This window comes from Gossypium hirsutum, chromosome D13 (genome assembly GCF_007990345.1).
Source record: "Gossypium hirsutum isolate 1008001.06 chromosome D13, Gossypium_hirsutum_v2.1, whole genome shotgun sequence".
NCBI lineage: Eukaryota > Viridiplantae > Streptophyta > Magnoliopsida > Malvales > Malvaceae > Gossypium > Gossypium hirsutum.
The window spans coordinates 64,975,107-64,996,525 of record NC_053449.1 but is presented as its reverse complement, the minus strand read 5'-3'; the positions used below and the strand labels follow the sequence as shown (position 1 = coordinate 64,996,525).

Here is a 21,419-nt window from a genome sequence, read left to right as displayed (position 1 = left end):
TCGGATGCTTTGGTGGTCGTTACAATTATTATGACACTATCACATAAGCTCCAATGGCAATTGGCAATATCCTATCCATCCACAACCAGATATATATATACAATATCCAGAAAGTAAAAAAGGAACAAAAGACGTAAAACTAAATACTTGGCTGAGAAACTTCCTTTGTTTGGCCATTCTAAGCAAAGCAAACAAAACCCTTTTCTCTTTCTTTTTTCTCATAACAAATTAAACAGAGAAAACTAATAAGCAAGGCAATGGTTTCACTATGCTTGAATTCATTGCCACTTCCACCTTCTTCATGCCCCCAAAAACTTACTGAAACTTCCTCTTCTTTTAGTAATGGTAGTATAGGAACAGCCTTGAAACCCATTGTCGTCAATGGAAATCCTCCCACTTTTGTTTCTGCTCCTGGTCGCCGTATAGTTGCAGGTTATTTATTTATTTATTTTTCTTTTAACTTGTTGTTTTTCTTGCTATAACTCCACGTAACGTAAGTTTTTTTTTTTGAGAATCCATGTAAGGTGAGTTAATTTTCTAATTTTATGCTCAACTTCTCTGCTTTGATCTAGCTCTTGATTCGTGATGTTGATTTCTGTAGCCTTGAGAAATGTTGTTGCGTGGTACAAAGACTTGGGAATCAAATAGACTAACACAGTACATATCAGTTATCATTAAACGAGATCATAGGAAAAATAGAACCATTTTGTTGTTATTGCTTTTATGCCTACCTTTTTAGTCTTAAATTCAAGCTTCTCCACTTTTAAGTCCCAAGATTTAGCTTTAAAGAGCTATAATGCATAAATTTTTTTAGTTAGTTTGCATCCCACATGATTGAACTGCAGTGTGAAATTAGCCTAAAATGTCATGGCCAATGGTGGAAGTAATTCAATTGATGAAATCAATCAAAACTGGATAACCTTTATTTGTCATTTATCTATATCTTTATATGCTTCCATCTGTAGTTGGAGATCTACATGGAGACCTTGATCAAGCAAGATATGCGCTTGAAATGGCTGGTGTCTTGAGTTCGGATGGTCAAGACCTATGGACTGGAGAAGATGCGGTATTCTTTTTCTACTACTAATTTTGTTGATAACAATGATGCAGAAAACTAGAATTTTTCTTATGTTGTTTCTTACTATCATAATGGCCACTACAACTATACCCAATGTGGAAAAATTCTTGTGTGTATGGATTTATTTCTCTACTCAGAACCCCATCTGATGCCTATGTTTCTGTTTGAGAAAAAAGGTACTTGTTCAGCTAGGAGATGTGCTTGATCGAGGAGATGATGAAATAGCTATCTTATCCTTGTTGCGATCATTAGATATACAAGCCAAGGCTAAAGGTGGAGCTGTTTTCCAGGTTTGTGATGCTAAAAGTAGAACAGCTTTGGTGCATTTTACAAATCAATTTTTGAAGTTCAAGTTGCTGCAGTGCATTCTTAAATCCAGCTTGCATGTTAAGCATGTCTAGATATTTACACATGCAGCAGCTCTGTATCAATTAAGAATGCTGACAGTCTTTTTCTTGATGCAGGTCAATGGAAATCATGAAACTATGAATGTGGAAGGGGATTTTAGATATGTAGAGTCTGGTGCTTTTGACGAGTGTGCTGATTTCCTGGAATATTTGAATGACTATGAATATGACTGGAATGAAGCATTTGTTCGTTGGTGTGGCGTGTCTAGAATATGGAAAGATGAACGTAAAATGTCCAGAAACCATTGGGGTCCATGGAATCTGGTAGAGGTACTAAAGTTCTTAGTCCTGTCAATCGACCGAACTACTACATTTCTTGTTCCTTAAGTATTGTTCATTTATCATAAATATGTTGCACTTCCTCTTTCATCTAAATCCAAGTTATAGTGTTTCTTTCTAGTTGGTTACTTGTATACTCCCAGAATGTAGGGTAAAAGGACACTTTCTATGTCCTCCCTATTTATTAGATACCATTCTGATAAAGATCTCAAATTATTTATTAGGACAGAGACAAAAGGGGGTGATTGCCAGATCAGTTCTGTTTAGACCGGGTGGTCCACTAGCGTGTGAGTTGGCACGACATGCTGTAGCTCTTAAGGTTAATGATTGGATCTTCTGTCATGGTGGCCTCCTTCCTCACCATGGTAAGAAAATATCAACTTGCATATTTTGCATGAACCAGTTCAGTAAAATCATTATCATTCATCAAATAATACCGTAAGAAGTTCTTTCTCTTTCTTTTGTTTTGAATTCTCTGATAGGAGTCTTGGTACTTGCACAGTTGCTTATGGCATAGAAAAGATGAACAAGGAAGTATCTCAGTGGATGAGAGGTCTTATTGAAGAGGATACTAATCGTAACATGCCCTTCATAGCCACAAAAGGCTATGATAGCGTTGTTTGGAACCGCTTATACTCTAGAGATATTTCAGACTTGGCGGATTATCAGATTAACCAGGCAAGTATGCCAACTAACAGTTTTAGTACTTATTGCCTTTAAGAACTATAATTACTTGTTCGTTAGCAGATAAATGCTATTCTTCAAGAGACACTGCAAGCACTAGGAGCTAAGGCAATGGTGGTTGGCCACACACCTCAATTCTCTGGGGCAAATTGGTATGCATACTTAGTTGAAAATGCTTTTTTTTTAAACTAGTAAGGTATTTATCCATTCTACATATAATTATTAACATCTAGCCTTCCCTGCAGTGAGTACAATTGCAGCATATGGCGCATTGATGTGGGAATGTCCAGTGGAGTTCTTAATTCGAGACCAGAGGTGAACTAAATATATACCAGTATTTTACACTGTTTATTAAGAAAAAATGATCTTAACATGCCAACCTGAGATTGCATATCATTAAATTCCTGCTTCTTTATGGATACTCTTTTGTCAAATGTGTTCAGTCATACCTATGTGCTTCATTAACAGTGGAAGCCATTACTGATGCATATATCCATGATCCATCCCTGTGTTTTTGCCAATTTGATTTTGTCTTTAAACAACTGCAAAGTTGAGCTGAGAGAGAATTTGTTTTGGATATGTGTTCACCAGGTTCTAGAGATAAGAGATGATAAAGCAAGAGTAATAAGGAGCAAAAGGAACAGATTCAGTGAGCTTCAGATGGTTGACTATATATAGATACAGGATAAATATTCAGGTATAAACTGTTACTTTTCCTTCTATTTATTTATTAATGTCATTACTTAGATGAAGTAAATACTGGACAATGGTTTCATCTGTGTTGTTTTCCCATATGTATATGCAGAATATTGTTGCTTCAACTTTCAACTACAGTTAGTATTTATAAGTTGCTGGAATCATCATCCAGAAATATGATGATGAAAAAGAAAATATTTGCAGAGGCAACTTTTTTAAATCAACAGAGGAAGATGTCTGAGAAGCTGAAGTTGATCCCGGAACCAGGCTGGCTTTTATGTCTAACCATGTTTCTAATTTTATTTTTCTTTCCTGCTCTGTTGTAAACTATTTCAATTGTGAATTTGGCAGGCAGGCTTATATTTTAGTTTACAATAATACGTGTATATTTTTATTTTATTGCACCGTCTAACTTGCTCCTAACATATTGGATTTGTGATATAGAAAAACTTTTCGAGGTTTCACAAATTACCGCTTCTTTTTTAATATATAATAATTAACCATCTTCAATATATTATTAATCCTGTGTTCATTTTATTAGTAATCTTCGTCAATAGAATGAAACACAGCCATGTTAATATTAGTGCAAGTAAACGAATGAAACAACAATTGGGCATTGGCATGCGCTTTGCATCCATTCTCTTTAGCAAGCTGTCGTTGATGATACCGTGTTCGCTTGCTGTGGAACTTCTTCGTGCAAGTACCTTTTGTAACTCAGATATCCATATATAAAAAACATTTGCACCAGCCGGGAATCGAACCCGGGTCTGTACCGTGGCAGGGTACTATTCTACCACTAGACCACTGGTGCCAATTGTTTATTAGATATAAATAGTCTTCTTTAGTACAACCATACGGCCCTTGAGGGCTTTCGACCGAGTGGAGAAGATGAAGTTGCTCTGTGACGGTTCATCAAAACTCAACTCTGTGAGTTAGCATACAAACATCACATTTATGGCATGGCTTCTTTTATTATCCTAAGCAACGTAGTGATAATGTAGTTTTGGAGAATGAAGGGCAGAGAAGACCGAGAAGGGAACAGAAAGCATACGTCCATTGAACACCGAATGTCCTGCCAGAGGGCTACTCATCTACTCGTCAATAACAATAAATGACAAAACTAATCAACAAACACTAGCACATAATCTTCCGTTTGCAAAAATAACATTTCAATTTCAATACTCAAATCTTCCAGCTAAAACTCAAAACTTTCTACCTCTCATTCTCGTGAAACCAAACACAAATAATCATCTCGCCATTTTATAGGACCATTAACATTTATTATTATAACAAATAGCAAAGTATACACTCTTCGGATACCAGTTAAATAGACCCGCAACATGCCTGAAAGTATATGTATTGTTTTCCCATCCTGTGTCAACCCCATTGCTTTGGTGCTGCTCGTGCAGCAGCACAATACATTGTTTGCAATTCCTTACGTGCCACTTTCACTGCTAGCATTGATTTCTTGGAAGAATGCTTTTGCTGCTTCATATGTTGACCAGCAGATTGCAGCAGCAGGAGCATGGAAAAGCGTTCTGGGAATCCATCCTCTCATGAGGCCCTTGTACCCATCTTTTCGCATTATTGTTTTGACCACGTCTCCAATAGAACTACTCTTAAATCTATCACACCCACATACACCCTGTGGTACAATTTTCAATAACAGTACTACCACAATCAGCAAAGCAAGATGCATATAATTAATCAAAGTAAAAAAATCAGCTCACTCAAGTACAAATATAAATCTTAAAGGACGCCAATACACACATGTTTCAATTTATCGTCAAAAGCCATCACTAAAATTGTAAGCAAACCAGGATGGACCAAAAATAAAGACCTAATGAGCAAGCACTTAAGTACACTTGTATTGAATACAGGGAAAGTCTGCATATGGTATTAAAACACAACTCAGAAGATGATACAAGCATTCAGTTCAAGAGAAATGGTCTCAATCATCTTTACTAGTGTTAAAGGCGTTGTAGTAACTAAGACTATGTAGCATTATATTCCAGATGTTGGTTCAGTTAACCAGATCAAAGATAATACAGCACACAAAATAATGGAAGATTATAAGATCTACAAGAAGGAACATGAGAGGCATGAGACAGTTGTCAATTAAAACCATCCTAATCATTTAAGCCATAGCCATGGATATATTCTATTAATTAGAGGATTACAACAAGTACTCGGCGGTGAATAATAACTTTGTCAAAGATTGATTCCATTTTCTAAAAGGGCCAGAAGCAGGAAACTCAAACTGATAATGAAGGATTTGACCTAAAAGCAAAAGTACATGATATCATCTGTCTGGAAACACAGACAGAGAATAAACTGATTACACTAGGATAGCCGGGCACCCTTTCCACTGTCAATACATAGAATTTTCCAGTTACTGCATCCACTAAACAAAAGCTCCAAATACAGCTAGCATAAACTGATTATAGCTTCAGCCATTGCAGCAAAATACATTAAGGGAGAAAAAAAGAAAGCCAAAGATTAAATTACCTGACACTGCAACTGAGTTTTGACTACATCAAGTGGTGTAGTGATAACGGCAGCAGAAGCCCCAGCAAGAGCACCAGCCGTTGCATGGACAATCACCCGCTCATCACTTACACTCTCTGGTGAAATCTCAATCAAACCCCTTTTCAATGCCTCATAAGTTGTGAAGTGAACGGCAGTATACGGTGCATTCATGAGCACTGTTGTCCTGTAGGAAGCATAAAACGCCCCAAAACCTTCCTCTTTCAAAACTTTCTTAACACAATCAAACACCCCTCTATAAGCAGCACTATTGCCCAACTGTAACCTTTGTTTCACCGTATCCATGGGCGTAAAAACGGCGTCGCTTGCTACCGTCGCGCAAACACCGGATACAGCATGAGCCGCCGAGTTATTCGGGTTCTCACCGGAAAAATACTTCTTGCAAACCTCGTATACAGAGAAGTAGACGGCATGGGCAGGGCCAGCCCCAAGTCCCATGGCCCCGATTCCCCGATATAAGCCCGGGAGTCCTTCAGATTTGAGAATGGAACGGAGCGCGTGACGTACACCCACCGATTTGATGGGGCAAGAGCCGAGGGCTTGCATATGAGTCTTGACGGTGTCAACAGGGAACATAGCCATATGCTCAACGCAGCCGGCAACGGAACCAGCAATCATGAACTGCCAAAAGTGGAGCCCGTCGTGGGGACTCACGATCACTTCCGGGTGAAAATCCGGTGGCTGTGGGAGTGGCCTGAAGTCTGAATTTTGGAAATTTGTTGTGGTAGCTTCTGTCGCCATCAAGAATAAAGAATTGGAGAAAAATTGGGTTTTCTGGAATGAAGAATAGGGACAATTAGGGTTTTGTAATGGTTTTAGCGGTGAAGTTATAGCCATATAAAACTTTTACTCCTCTAAATGGGAACTAAGATAGGATTGCATATTTGAAGAGAAAAAAAAACTCAAAAGGAAGGATTTTTATCTTCTTCTTGCTCCTTTCTGTCAACAGTGAGTGATTTTTCCGTGTTAAATTAACAGATTTGAAGATTTAACAAGCCAGATAGATGAAGATAGACAAGTTGCATTTAGGGTTCCAAGAAATGGGGGTTTCTTTTCAATTTTTAACGTTTTTTAAGAATTTGGTGTGTAATAATTTTGCCCGCACAATTTATTGGGTTCCTTGTTGGCGAAATTTGGACTTTGGAGCCATAAACCCCCAGAAATAAGCCTAAAGAAGGCCCACTGCCTTCGGCTTCAATTGAAGGACTTTTATTAGTCAAAATCAACTTTAAAAGTGATATACAAGGAAAATTTGACTGAGAAAAAGAGAAAACGAAAGAAAAAGACGAGAAATTTCCTTGAATGCCTAATGGCTTTATCATGTTAGTTTTTAAGCAATCAATCAAAGAGGCAGTTATAGAACCATTTTCGAGTTGTAACTGATGTTTGTTATAACAACCAATTGATACACAACGCATCACTTAAGCCTTATAATTTCATGAATTGCTTTATTTCATTTAACCAATCTCATGATTCAAAATGCACCCTTTCATTAAGTATTTATTAACTGAACTTAGCTATTTTTTTTATTATGTAACAATTACTCATTCCCACAAAATATCTTTGTCCTTACTGATGGAAGGAAGGAAATCTCCTTTGCAGTTCCAACAAATTCTCACAAGTAGCATCCTCTGGAAAAGTGTTTGTCAATTCCACCAAAACCTCAATCACAATCATGTGTCCTTTCTTTACCATACGACGATCAAGAATCTGACCCGACTCCTTAACCATAGCCCCACCAGTGCCCACAATAGGTAAATTAGATTAAACAACTAAGTGTCCAACATGCTTATTAAATTGGCTCACATAGAACGTTTGCCATTTTTCCCACTCTAGCTTCCACAGGAACTGGACCAAAAAACATAGGAGCAAGCTTTTGGTTCCTACTTATCCTCACAATGTGTTGCCTATATGGTTGAAGTTTGAGATATACCAAATTCCCTCCCTCAAAGACTCTGTCATTTATTATACCAAATCCGCTCCCTCAAAGACTCTGTCATTTATTCTTCAATTAGCCAAATACTTCATTCAATCTCGAGCCCTTTAAAGGTGGAACTTTAACATATGTTTAGTTGTTTCCTGTGTTGAAGACTCCTATCCACAGTGGCTACACTCGACATTCCAACAAGATAGAGAAGATGTAGAGGAAGATTTTGCCTATACAAAGCTTCATATAGCATAGTTTCGATTGCTGAAGTGGTGAGATGTATTATACCACCATTCAGTTAAAGGCAACTAGAGAACCCAATCACCTAACTTTTCTCTCATCATGCACCTCAAATAACCTTCCAAACACCTATTAAAAATTTTTATTTGACCATCAGCCTTAGAGGATAAATTGTAGAAAGCTTTATCTAAGTCCCCAATCTCTTAAATATCTCCTGCCAAAATGTAAACACAAAAATCTTGTCTTTATCTGATACAATCGATTCTGGTGCTCTATGGAGTTTGTAAACATGATTAAGATACTCCTAAGCCATTGTCACTACTGTGAAAGGATCTGGAAGAGCCACAAAATGACTATATTTGGTCAATCTATCAACTACCACCAAAATAGTGTCATTTCTCTTTGAAACTAGCAATCCTTCTATAAAATAGATAAGTGCTAAAAGTAACAAGTTTTAACATTATTCTTAATCTATTTTTGGGTGATTATCCAATTGTAATTGTGAATTTTATGCTCCTAATCCTTTAAATTCGGATTTTAAGGCTTAATAGAGCACTTGGGGGCAAAATAAGTGAAAAACGAGTGAAAACAAGAGCGTTGGAGAAAGCTCCAAGAGCCACACAGGCTAAACCGTTCTACATGTCCAGACCATACGGGCATGTGGTAAGCTGTGTCGATTTCACGAAATTGCACACTGAACTGCGAAAAACTACGATTTTTAGATTTTTCGGGCATTCTATGACATATATATGACAAAAATAAGAAGATAGGAGTGAGCCGTCATAGAATATTCAAGAAAACAACTCGAAAAACACCATTGAAGCCAACTTTGAAGCAGATATCCATCAAGATTGAAGATTCCCATTTGATTTCTTAGGAAGTTATCATGAATTTCTTTATTTATTTTAGTTATACTATATCTTGGATGTTTCTATTTTTAAGCATGAACTAATTTTCTAAATACCTAGGGAGATGAACTCTATGATGGATTCAGTCGTTTGATTTTTATTTTACACAATAAATATTTATTTTCTTGTTCTCGATTATGTGTGCTTAATTCTTGGTTTGATATTTCTAGAGCATTGATCCATGTTTGATATGCTTAAATCGGTGGTTAAATAGACCCTATTTAAGAGTAGATCTTGTAACACCCCTAACCCGTATCCGTTGCCGGAATAGGGTTACAAAGTATTACCAAAATTTACAGATCAAATATAGATATTTCATAACATTTAACATTCATGTTAGATAGTATTCATTAAGTCCCTTATATGAGCCCTCGAGGCCTAAAACATACATTAGAAACAAGTTGGAACTAAATCGGGTACTTAGAGAATTTTTCGCAAAATTTCAATTTTTTTCCTAGATGTAGGGGACACACGCCCGTGTGGCTCACACGACCAAGTGACACTCCCGTGTCTCAAGTCGTGTGGGCATTCGAAATAGGGAACTCGGTCGTGTTCCAGCCCGTGTTCATACTCGTGTAACTCTCTAATTTGGGCCACATGGCCAAGTCACATGCCTGTGTGCCAGGCCGTGTGAAAAATCCTGAGCATTTTTGAATTCTTAAGATGCAGGGGACATACGGCCAAAACACACACCCATGTGCTAGGCCGTGTGCCACACACGGCTAAGACACACACCCGTGTCTTTGCCCGTGTGGACAAAATAAGGCCATTTTTAAGCCTTATTTCTCACCCAAACATGTCTTTCACCTATATTAACTGTAATAGTCCGATTCTGGGCCTAGTCGGAATAGTGGTTTCGGGACCACAAATCCGACGAGGGAAAATATGGTTATTATTATATTTTTATGGTCTACAATTTCACGGAAAATTTTCGTAAAAATTTCGTTCGAAAATTTCGACGTTTGGGCACTCAATTTAGTCAAAAGGACTAAATTGTAAAAAGTGCAAAAGTTGAGTTCTATATGTAGAAGTGTCTAATTGATATGAAATTATAAGTTGGGGGTCCTTATGTGGTAATTAGACCATTAGTAATTGATGGACAAAAATAGACATAAGAAATGAGAGAAATAGATTTTTTTAAATGGGGGCATTTTAGTCATTTGGTTATAAAAAGAATAAAATGGGAAAAAGATGACAAAAATCATCATCTTCTCCATAAGTTGCTGCCGAATTTTAAGGGACACCATATCTAAGGTTTCTTTGCCTTTTCAAGCTCATAGTAAGTGCATCTTAGCCCTGTTTTTAATGTTCTTCGCATTTTTAGAATCCTCGTAGCTCGGTTTAGCTTATTCTAGCAATAATTCGTGTTAGGATTCATATTTGGAAAAATACCTATAGGTGAAATGTGTTTATTTTGCTGTTTTATGGTGGAATATGAAGCTAGAAATTATGTTAAACAATTTTTGCTAAGCGATTTTAAACGAAAACGAGTAAATTGACATAATCGGTAAAATGTTAATGTTCAAAAGTATGTGTTAGAGTGAGAATTTGATGTTTCCATAGAAGGGAAAAGTGTTCAACATGTCATAAAACATAAGAATAAGTAATGAAGTTTAATTTCCGAGCTTGGGGACAAAAGTGTAATTATGCAAAAGTTTGGGGGCAAAATTGTAATTTTTCAAAAAGTTGGATGGTGGACTATTTTAATAAATGTGAACATTAAACGAGTTAAATTTGCTATTATAGATTAAGAGAGACGGGAAGATTATCTCAAACGAGGAAAAGAAAAGATAGTGGAGTGAATTGCAAAATTTCGATATTTTGCACCGAGGTAAGTAAACACGTGACTTAATGTATTATTTTGGTATTATTTGATATGTGTTGAGATTTATTTGAATATAAAATAAATGTTTGGCAAGATTCCAGAAATGTTGTTAAATTGGGAAAGGTGGTAAGGAGTTGCAAAACACGGTTTTTGGTTGAACACTCGGAATAGGCCAGAGCATATTGCATATAAAGGGGTTGCTGTGTGCTGATTCCCCTATTCATTGGTGGTTGCTAAGTGCTGATTCCACCGTATTTTAAATGTGGAAGGGGGTTGCTAAGTGCTGATTCCCCGAGGGGTTGCTAAGTGTTGATTCCCCTACCTATTGGTGGTTGCTAAGTGCTGATTCCACCGTATTTTAAATGTGAAAGGGGGTTGCTAAGTGCTGATTCCCCCGAGGGGTTGCTAAGTGCTGATTCCCCGACCCATTTGGTGGTTGCTAAGTGCTGATTCCATCGCATCTGAAATGTGAAGGGGGTTGCTAAGTGCTGATTCCCCCAAGGGGTTGCTGTGTGCTGATTCCCCGATTCATTGGTGGTGCTAAGTGCGGAATCCACCAACAACGGTTAACATTCCGAGTGTTCAACGAGTAAATTGAGAAGGTGAATATTCATATATGTGGTGGACGAGTTTATGGGAGGAATATCGGGTTTGATACTTAATCAACCCATGTATAAGATGGGAGGAAAAATAAAAAATACAAAAGAAACAATTCGAATGCAAAACTGTTTTGAATGGCAGCAGTTGGGCAACTTTGAAAAATCCCCATAAATGGTGAAAAATGAATTGGAGGTTGAATAAAATATGAAATTTAAGCTGAATGAGTCTATTTTCATATGAAAGAAGTGGGGAAAGCAAAGGAATTATATATTTGGGGATATTTAAATTTTACTGAGACAGGGTTGGATTGAATTCGAAATCCCCTGTTCCAAATTTGGAAAATCACCAAAAATTCTACAAAAATAATTATGGCTTGAAATTTATATTAATGAATTCCTTTTTGAGTCTATTTTTAATAGAAACAAACGAGAACATTTTTTGAAACTTGTATAGAGAGTTATGTGAATTTTTGTAAGGGGAGGTCAGGACTGTCGGGTAGTGAAACAGGGGAAACTTTAATGAGTAAACTGTACTAATTGGACTGACCAAAAATTCTGAAAATTTTATGGTGGAAATATATATGAATCTAGTTTCAGGGAAAATTTACGGAATTTGATTTGGAGCCCTGTAGCTCCTGATAAAAATAAATTAGTGACCATGACGCAGAAATACTGCTTGCTGGAATTTGACCAAATAATGAAATTTGTTTGTGATAAAAGTTATATTTTGGTGTAATCATGTGGGAAATTTATCCACTTGTCATATGTTTAGTTACTAAGCTATATGCTTACTTGCTTTTATTTTTCCCTTGATTATAGTGATATCCATCAACTTAGAATTGGGACGGAGTCGGACAATCATCCACACTATCATCCGCGTTTGGGTATTTTGCTACTGGTATTCCGGAAATTATGGCATGTATAGACGACTTTATGTAATGTGGCGTCACTGTATATATATATGTTATGGTTCGATCTAAAATGTGGAGTTTATAAATAGTTAAATTGTGTATCTTTATACAACTGTTTTGGTTGGAAATTTGAATTGTGGTTGGAAATTGCAGGGGGTTTAAGCAAAAACAAGCAGAAATGCTGTCGAAATTTAAAAAAAAAATAGTAATACCTCGTACTCTGTTCCGGTAAGGAATACGAGTAAGGGGTGTTACATTTTAGTGGTATCAGAGCTACGGTTTAGTCGGTTCTCGGGTCAATAAAATATGTGTGAAAGTTAGTCTATACATGCCATAAATATATTGTGATAGTGTGATGATTTCTGACAATTTAAAATTTTGTTTTATATAGTAAATGGACCCTGACCGAAGTGTGGCAGATGATGTTGAAAGTAATGCGCCGACTCCCGCACAAGGGACCGCGCATGAAGAGAGTAGACATGAGACACATGGACAGGATGAGGCTTGGGAAGCCTTCCTCCGGATGATGAGTGAGTGGTATACAGAATATGTCCGTGTAAATCCAAATGTTCCACCTCCTCCACCCCCTCCTATTCCTCAACCGGTCCCCGTAGCTCCACGAAGTGCTGAATTGGTGAGATCAAGTAAACCACCCGTTGATAGAATTCGAAAGCATGGGGCTGAAGATTTCAGGGCCAATGTTGATGATGATCCGAAAAAAGCCGAGTTTTGGCTTGAAAATACTATTTGGGTATTTGATGAATTATCTTGTACTCTCGAGGAATGTTTGAAATGTGCTGTGTCTTTATTGAATGATTCGGCATACCGTTGGTGGAAAACATTAATAACGGTGGTTCCAAAAGAAAGAGTTACTTGGGATTTCTTTCAGGAAGAATTCAGAAAGAAATATGTAAGCCAACGGTTTATTGATCAGAAGCGCAAAGAGTTTCTCGGATTGAAACAGGGCCGAATGTCAGTAGCAGAATATGAACGGGAGTTTGTCCGGCTTAGTAAATATGCCCAGGAATGTGTGCCTACGGAGGCTATTATGTGTAAAAGATTTGAAGAGGGGCTAAATGAAGACATCAGATTGCATGTTGGAATTTTAGAGTTAAAAGAATTTGTGGTATTAGTTGATCGTGCCTGCAAAGCTGAAGTGCTGAGTAGAGAAAAGAGAAGGGCAGAGATGGAAGCTCGAGATGTAAGAAAGAGGTCAATGGGCAGGACATTTCAATCCCAACCGAAGAGGTTTAAAGGGATGGATTCACGACCAACTGGTTCAGTTGGGTATTCACACAGAGACCGAGGGAGGTCATATTCCAGAGTTAAAACTAGAGCTACCTCAGTGGCAAGTGTGGGCAATGTAGGAAACACCAGACCTGAATGTCAATAGTGTGGCAGACGACATACTGGTGAGTGTTGGGGATTTAAATGAGCTTGTTTCAGGTGTGGTTCCCAAGAGCATTATGTAAAAGATTGCCCTGAGAGAATAGAGGAAGAAAAATTACAAAGAGCTGGATGGGTGATATTGTCAGTAAAAGCAGACCACCGAAAAATGTGGGGAGCAAAGCCATTGGTAAAAGTATGGTAAAAGATGCAGCTGGAGGATCAGAAACTAGAGTGTCTGCCAGGACTTATGCCATACGCACTCGAGAGGATGCCTCATCTCCCGACGTGATTACTGGTACATTTTCTCTTCACGATATTGATGTTATTGCTTTGATTAACCCTGGCTCTACTCATTCATATGTATGCGTGAATTTGGTATCTAGTAAGAAATTGCCTGTTGAAAACACTGAATTTGTAGTTAAAGTATCAAATCCTTTAGGCAAATGTGTCTTAGTCGATAAGGTTTGCAAGAATTGTCCCCTGATGATTCAAGGTCACTGTTTCCCGGCTAATTTGATGTTGTTACCATTTGATGAGTTTGATGTTATTTTGGGGATGGATTGGTTGATATTGCATGATGCCAAGGTAAAATGTAGACAGAAAATTCTTGAATTCAATTGTGAAAACGATGAAATTCTCCGGGTTGAAACAAAGGAGCCGAATAAATTGCCTATGGTAATTTCGCACATGTCTGCTCAGAAATACTTGAGAAAGGGATGTGAAGTTTATCTTGCTTATGTGCTGAACACGGATATTACTGGGTCGAAGCTTGAATCAGTGCCGGTAGTTTGTGAATTTCCAAATGTATTTCCAGAGGAATTGCCTGGGTTACCTCCGATTAGAGAAGTTGAGTTTTCTATTGATCTGTTACCTGGTACTGCACCGATTTCTATTGCACCGTATCGGATGGCTTCGACTGAGTTGAAAGAATTAAAAGCTCAGTTACAAGAGTTGACAGATAAAGGATTTGTGAGACCGCGTTTTTCTCCTTGGGGTGCTCCTGTGTTATTTGTGAAAAAGAAGGACGGCTCTATGAGACTTTGTATTGACTATCGTCAGCTCAATAAGGTGACTATAAAGAACAAGTATCCTTTGCCGAGAATTGATGATTTGTTTGACCAATTAAAAGGGGCAATAGTGTTTTCCAAGATCGATCTGAGGTCTGGTTACTATCAGTTGAAAGTTAAAGAGTCTGATGTGCCGAAAACCACCTTTAGGACAATGTATGGACACTATGAATTTCTGGTAATGCCTTTTGGGTTGACTAATGCTCCGGCTATTTTTATGGACTTGATGAACCGAATTTTCCGGCCATACTTGGATAAGTTCGTGGTGGTATTCATAGATGATATTTTAATCTATTCTCGGGATGAATCTGAGCATGCAAAACATTTGAGAACTGTATTGCAGATTCTGAGAGAAAAGAAATTGTATGCTAAATTCAGCAAAAGTGAGTTTTGGCTTCGTGAGGTTGGATTCTTGGGACATATAGTTTCAAGTGAAGGTATTCGGGTTGATCCAAGTAAAATTCCAGTAATTGTTGATTGTGAGCCACCACAGAATGTGACCGAGGTTAGAAGCTTTCTGGGCTTAGCTGGGTATTACAGATGGTTTGTCAAGGGATTCTCGATGATTGCTTCTCCTATGACTAAGTTACTGCAGAAGAATGTCAAGTTTGAATGGACCGATAAATGTCAACAGAGTTTTGAAAAGTTGAAGGCATTATTGACTGAGGCGCTAGTGTTGGTGCAACCTGAGTCCGGGAAGGAGTTTGTAATTTACAGTGATGCATCGTTGAATGGTCTTGGGTATGTGTTAATGCAAGAGGGCAAAGTAATAGCTTATGCTTCAAGACAGCTGAAACCGCATGAGAAGAATTATCCGACGCATGATTTAGAATTGGCTGCTATTGTTTTTGCTTTAAAAATTTGGCGTCATTATTTGTATGGTGAAAAGTGCCGAATCTTCACTGATCATAAGAGTTTGAAGAATTTGATGAGCCAAAAAGACTTGAATTTGGGGCAACGAAGATGGCTCGAGCTAATTAAAGACTATGAGCTAGTGATTGATTATCACCCCAGGAAAGCTAATGTGGTTGCTGATGCCTTGAGCAGAAAATCTTTATTTGCTTTGAGAGATATGAGTACGAGATTAACTTTATCTGACGATGGTTCAATTTTGGCTGAATTGAGAGTTAGACCGTTATTTCTTCAGCAGATGCGGGAAGCTCAAAAGAATGACAATAAATTGCAAGTCAGAAGAGCTCAGTGTGAAGCAGGCGTTGATTCAGATTTTCAAATTGGTTCAGATGACTGCCTGATGTTCCGGGACAGAATATGTGTACCGAGAAATGATGAGCTAATTCGGACCATTTATGTGAGGCACACAATGGTGATTTACCAGTCCATCCAGGTAGTGTGAAAATGTATAATGATTTGAAGAAGTTGTATTGCTGGCCGGGCATGAAAAAGGATATCTCGGAATTTGTATCGAAGTGTTTAATTTGTCAACAAGTGAAAGCTGAGCATCAAGTACCATCGGGTTTACTTCAGCCGATAACGATTCCAGAGTGGAAGTGGGATAGTATTACGATGGATTTTGTGACAGGATTGCCTTTAACTCCAAAGAAGAAAGATGCTATTTGGGTAATTGTTGATAGATTGACAAAGTCAGCCCATTTTATTCCGATACGCATTGATTACTCACTTGACAGGTTGGCGGAATTATATGTTGCTGAAATAGTGAGATTACACGGGGTGCCTAAATCTATTATATCGGATAGAAATCCGAGATTTACTTCGAGGTTTTGGATAAAGTTGCAGGAAGCCTTGAGTACGAAATTGAATTTCAGTACTGCGTTTCATCCGCAAACTGACGGGCAATCAGAAAGAGTGATTTAAGTTCTTGAAGACATGCTCCGGTGTTGTATTTTAGAATTGGAAGGCAGTTGGGAGAAATATCTACCATTAGCTAAATTTGCTTATAACAATAGCTATCAGTCAAGTATACGAATGGCACCGTATGAAGCATTATATGGGCGTAAGTATAGAACTCCTTTATATTGGACTGAGCTCGGTGAGAACCGGATTCATGGAGTTGACTTGGTGAAAGAAACTGAAGAAAAGGTGAAAATAATTCGTGACTGCTTAAAGGCTGCTTCAGATCAACAAAAGTCATATGCGGATTTAAAGAGGAAAGAAATTGAGTTTCAAGTGGGTGATAAGGTATTCTTCAAAAAGTATCTCCATGGAAAAAGATTCTGAGATTTGGTCGTAAAGGTAAATTGAGTCCACGTTTTATTGGACCATATGAAGTTATTGAAAGAGTTGGCCCTGTAGCTTATCGGTTAGCTTTACCGCCGAAGTTGAAAAAGATACATAATGTATTTCATGTGTTGATGTTGCGACGTTATCGTTCGGATCCTTCACATATAGTTTCTCCTACAGAGATTGAGGTTCGACCAGATATGACTTATGAGGAGGAACCGATAAAAATTCTGGCTCGAGAGGTCAAACAGTTAAGGAATAAAAGTGCAGCCTTAGTGAAAGTGTTGTGGCAAAAACATGGAATGGAAGAGGCTACGTGGGAACCGGAGGAAGTTATGAGGAAACAGTACCCAAACCTTTTTTCCGGTAAGATTTTCGGGGACGAAAATCCCTAATGGGGGAGAGTTGTAACAGCCCGATTCTGGGCCTAGTCGGAATAGTGGTTTCGGGACCACAAATCCAACGAGGGAAAATATGGTTATTATTATATTTTTATGGTCTACAATTTCACGGAAAATTTTCGTAAAAATTTCGTTCGAAAATTTCGACGTTTGGGCACTCAATTTAGTCAAAAGGACTAAATTGTAAAAAAGTGCAAAAAGTTGAGTTCTATATGTAGAAGTGTCTAATTGATATGAAATTATAAGTTGGGGTCCTTATGTGGTAACTAGACCATTAGTAATTGATGGACAAAAATAGACATAAGAAATGAGAGAAATAGATTTTTTTGTCCATCAATTACTAATGGTCTAATTACCACATAAGGACCCCCAACTTATAATTTCATATCAATTAGACACTTCTACATATAGAACTCAACTTTTTGCACTTTTTACAATTTAGTCCTTTTGACTAAATTGAGTGCCCAAACGTCGAAATTTTCGAACGAAATTTTTACGAAAATTTTCCGTGAAATTGTAGACCATAAAAATATAATAATAACCATATTTTCCCTCGTCGGATTTGTGGTCCCGAAACTACTATTCCGACTAGGCCCAGAATCGGGCTGTTACAACTCTCCCCCTTAGGGATTTTCGTCCCCGAAAATCTTACCGGAAAAAAGGTTTGGGTACTGTTTCCTCATAACTTCCTCCGGTTCCCACGTAGCCTCTTCCATTCCATGTTTTTGCCACAACACTTTCACTAAGGCTGCACTTTTATTCCTTAACTGTTTGACCTCTCGAGCCAGAATTTTTATCGGTTCCTCCTCATAAGTCATATCTGGTCGAACCTCAATCTCTGTAGGAGAAACTATATATGAAGGATCCGAACGATAACGTCGCAACATCGACACATGAAATACATTATGTATCTTTTTCAACTTCGGCGGTAAAGCTAACCGATAAGCTACAGGGCCAACTCTTTCAATAACTTCATATGGTCCAATAAAACGTGGACTCAATTTACCTTTACGACCAAATCTCAGAATCTTTTTCCATGGAGATACTTTCAAGAATACCTTATCACCTACTTGAAACTCAATTTCTTTCCTCTTTAAATCCGCATACGACTTTTGTTGATCTGAAGCAGCCTTTAAGCAGTCACGAATTATTTTCACCTTTTCTTCAGTTTCTTTCACCAAGTCAACTCCATGAATCCGGTTCTCACCGAGCTCAGTCCAATATAAAGGAGTTCTACACTTACGCCCATATAATGCTTCATACGGTGCCATTCGTATACTTGACTGATAGCTATTGTTATAAGCAAATTCAGCTAATGGTAGATATTTCTCCCAACTGCCTTCCAATTCTAAAATACAACACCAGAGCATGTCTTCAAGAACTTGAATCACTATTTCTGATTGCCCGTCAGTTTGCGGATGAAACGCAGTACTGAAATTCAATTTCGTACTCAAGGCTTCCTGCAACTTTATCCAAAACCTCGAAGTAAATCTCGGATCTCTATCCGATATAATAGATTTAGGCACCCCGTGTAATCTCACTATTTCAGCAACATATAATTCTGCCAACCTGTCAAGTGAGTAATCAATGCGTATCGGAATAAAATGGGCTGACTTTGTCAATCTATCAACAATTACCCAAATAGCATCTTTCTTCTTTGGAGTTAAAGGCAATCCTGTCACAAAATCCATCGTAATACTGTCCCACTTCCACTCTGGAATCGTTATCGGCTGAAGTAAACCCGATGGTACTTGATGCTCAGCTTTCACTTGTTGACAAATTAAACACTTCGATACAAATTCCGAGATATCCTTTTTCATGCCCGGCCAGCAATACAACTTCTTCAAATCATTATACATTTTCACACTACCTGGATGGACTGATAAATCACCATTGTGTGCCTCACATAAATGGTCCGAATTAGCTCATCATTTCTCGGTACACATATTCTGTCCCGGAACATCAGGCAGTCATCTGAACCAATTTGAAAATCTGAATCAACGCCTGCTTCACACTGAGCTCTTCTGACTTGCAATTTATTGTCATTCTTTTGAGCTTCCCGCATCTGCTGAAGAAATAACGGCCTAACTCTCAATTCAGCCAAAATTGAACCATCGTCAGATAAAGTTAATCTCGTACTCATATCTCTCAAAGCAAATAAAGATTTTCTGCTCAAGGCATCAGCAACCACATTAGCTTTCCTGGGGTGATAATCAATCACTAGCTCATAGTCTTTAATTAGCTCGAGCCATCTTCGTTGCCCCAAATTCAAGTCTTTTTGGCTCATCAAATTCTTCAAACTCTTATGATCAGTGAAGATTCGGCACTTTTCACCATACAAATAATGACGCCAAATTTTTAAAGCAAAAACAATAGCAGCCAATTCTAAATCATGCGTCGGATAATTCTTCTCATGCGGTTTCAGCTGTCTTGAAGCATAAGCTATTACTTTGCCCTCTTGCATTAACACATACCCAAGACCATTCAACGATGCATCACTGTAAATTACAAACTCCTTCCCGGACTCAGGTTGCACCAACACTAGCGCCTCAGTCAATAATGCCTTCAACTTTTCAAAACTCTGTTGACATTTATCGGTCCATTCAAACTTGACATTCTTCTGCAGTAACTTAGTCATAGGAGAAGCAATCATCGAGAATCCCTTGACAAACCGTCTGTAATACCCAGCTAAGCCCAGAAAGCTTCTAACCTCGGTCACATTCTGTGGTGGCTCACAATCAACAATTACTGGAATTTTACTTGGATCAACCCGAATACCTTCACTTGAAACTATATGTCCCAAGAATCCAACCTCACGAAGCCAAAACTCACTTTTGCTGAATTTAGCATACAATTTCTTTTCTCTCAGAATCTGCAATACAGTTCTCAAATGTTTTGCATGCTCAGATTCATCCCGAGAATAGATTAAAATATCATCTATGAACACCACCACGAACTTATCCAAGTATGGCCGGAAAATTCGGTTCATCAAGTCCATAAAAATAGCCGGAGCATTAGTCAACCCAAAAGGCATTACCAGAAATTCATAGTGTCCATACCTTGTCCTAAAGGTGGTTTTCGGCACATCAGACTCTTTAACTTTCAACTGATAGTAACCAGACCTCAGATCGATCTTGGAAAACACTATTGCCCCTTTTAATTGGTCAAACAAATCATCAATTCTCGGCAAAGGATACTTGTTCTTTATAGTCACCTTATTGAGCTGACGATAGTCAATACAAAGTCTCATAGAGCCGTCCTTCTTTTTCACAAATAACACAGGAGCACCCCAAGGAGAAAAACGCGGTCTCACAAATCCTTTATCTGTCAACTCTTGTAACTGAGCTTTTAATTCTTTCAACTCAGTCGAAGCCATCCGATACGGTGCAATAGAAATCGGTGCAGTACCAGGTAACAGATCAATAGAAAACTCAACTTCTCTAATCGGAGGTAACCCAGGCAATTCCTCTGGAAATACATCTGGAAATTCACAAACTACCGGCACTGATTCAAGCTTCGACCCAGTAATATCCGTGTTCAGCACATAAGCAAGATAAACTTCACATCCCTTTCTCAAGTATTTCTGAGCAGACATGTGCGAAATTACCATAGGCAATTTATTCGGCTCCTTTGTTTCAACCCGGAGAATTTCATCGTTTTCACAATTGAATTCAAGAATTTTCTGTCTACATTTTACCTTGGCATCATGCAATATCAACCAATCCATCCCCAAAATAACATCAAACTCATCAAATGGTAACAACATCAAATTAGCCGGGAAACAGTGACCTTGAATCATCAGGGGACAATTCTTGCAAACCTTATCGACTAAGACACATTTGCCTAAAGGATTTGATACTTTAACTACAAATTCAGTGTTTTCAACAGGAAATTTCTTACTAGATACCAAATTCACGCATACATATGAATGAGTAGAGCCAGGGTCAATCAAAGCAATAACATCAATATCGTGAAGAGAAAATGTACCAGTAATCACGTCGGGAAATGACGCATCCTCTCGAGTGCGTATGGCATAAGTCCTGGCAGACGCTCTAGTTTCTGATCCTCCAGCTGCATCTTTTACCATACTTTTACCAATGGCTTTGCTCCCCACATTTTTCGGTGGTCTGCCTTTACTGACAATATCACCCATCCAGCTCTTTGTAATTTTTCTTCCTCTATTCTCTCAGGGCAATCTTTTACATAATGCTCTTGGGAACCACACCTGAAACAAGCTCATTTAAATCTCCAACACTCACCTG

At 38.1% G+C, this 21,419-nt stretch overlaps 2 protein-coding genes, 1 long non-coding RNA gene and 1 other non-coding gene across 4 annotated transcripts; 2 read left to right on the top strand and 2 right to left on the bottom strand.

Moving 5' to 3' along the window:
* The first annotated feature begins 120 nt into the window (after positions 1-120).
* Positions 121-3,543, top strand: LOC107936041 (shewanella-like protein phosphatase 1). Its single transcript, XM_016868683.2, has 10 exons — positions 121-432; positions 966-1,066; positions 1,255-1,368; positions 1,543-1,755; positions 1,994-2,129; positions 2,267-2,442; positions 2,512-2,600; positions 2,694-2,763; positions 3,040-3,145; positions 3,254-3,543. The coding sequence occupies exons 1-9, from the start codon at positions 258-260 to the stop codon at positions 3,124-3,126; spliced, it is 1,161 nt and encodes a 386-aa protein (XP_016724172.1). The 5' UTR covers positions 121-257; the 3' UTR covers positions 3,127-3,145; positions 3,254-3,543.
* A 341-nt stretch (positions 3,544-3,884) lies between these two features.
* On the bottom strand, positions 3,885-3,955 carry TRNAG-GCC (transfer RNA glycine (anticodon GCC)). Its single transcript has one exon. It is a non-coding gene; the product is annotated as a tRNA-Gly (tRNA).
* Positions 3,956-4,296: 341 nt separating this feature from the next.
* On the bottom strand, positions 4,297-6,902 carry LOC107936042 (mitoferrin). Its single transcript, XM_016868684.2, has 2 exons — positions 5,653-6,902; positions 4,297-4,789 (listed from the first exon to the last, which is right to left on the bottom strand). Exons 1-2 carry the CDS (start codon positions 6,526-6,528, stop codon positions 4,580-4,582), a joined length of 1,086 nt encoding a protein of 361 aa, XP_016724173.1. The 5' UTR covers positions 6,529-6,902; the 3' UTR covers positions 4,297-4,579.
* Positions 6,903-10,536: 3,634 nt separating this feature from the next.
* On the top strand, positions 10,537-12,297 carry LOC121225389 (uncharacterized). The gene is made up of 3 exons (XR_005923247.1): positions 10,537-10,597; positions 12,010-12,074; positions 12,255-12,297. It is a non-coding gene; the product is annotated as an uncharacterized lncRNA (long non-coding RNA).
* Positions 12,298-21,419: the final 9,122 nt, after the last annotated feature.

What these genes read in the sequence shown, in the direction of transcription:
- LOC107936042 (XM_016868684.2), bottom strand. Translation starts at nt 6,528, where the DNA reads ATGGCTATAACTTCACCGCTAAAACCATTACAAAACCCTAATTGTCCC. An exon ending in AAACTCAGTTGCAGTGTCAG is followed by an intron (nt 4,790 to 5,652) that starts GTAATTTAATCT and finishes ATTGTACCACAG; the next exon opens with GGTGTATGTGGGTGTGATAG.
- LOC107936041 (XM_016868683.2), top strand. Translation starts at nt 258, where the DNA reads ATGGTTTCACTATGCTTGAATTCATTGCCACTTCCACCTTCTTCATGC. An exon ending in TATGGACTGGAGAAGATGCG is followed by an intron (nt 1,067 to 1,254) that starts GTATTCTTTTTC and finishes TTGAGAAAAAAG; the next exon opens with GTACTTGTTCAGCTAGGAGA. An exon ending in AAGGTGGAGCTGTTTTCCAG is followed by an intron (nt 1,369 to 1,542) that starts GTTTGTGATGCT and finishes TTCTTGATGCAG; the next exon opens with GTCAATGGAAATCATGAAAC.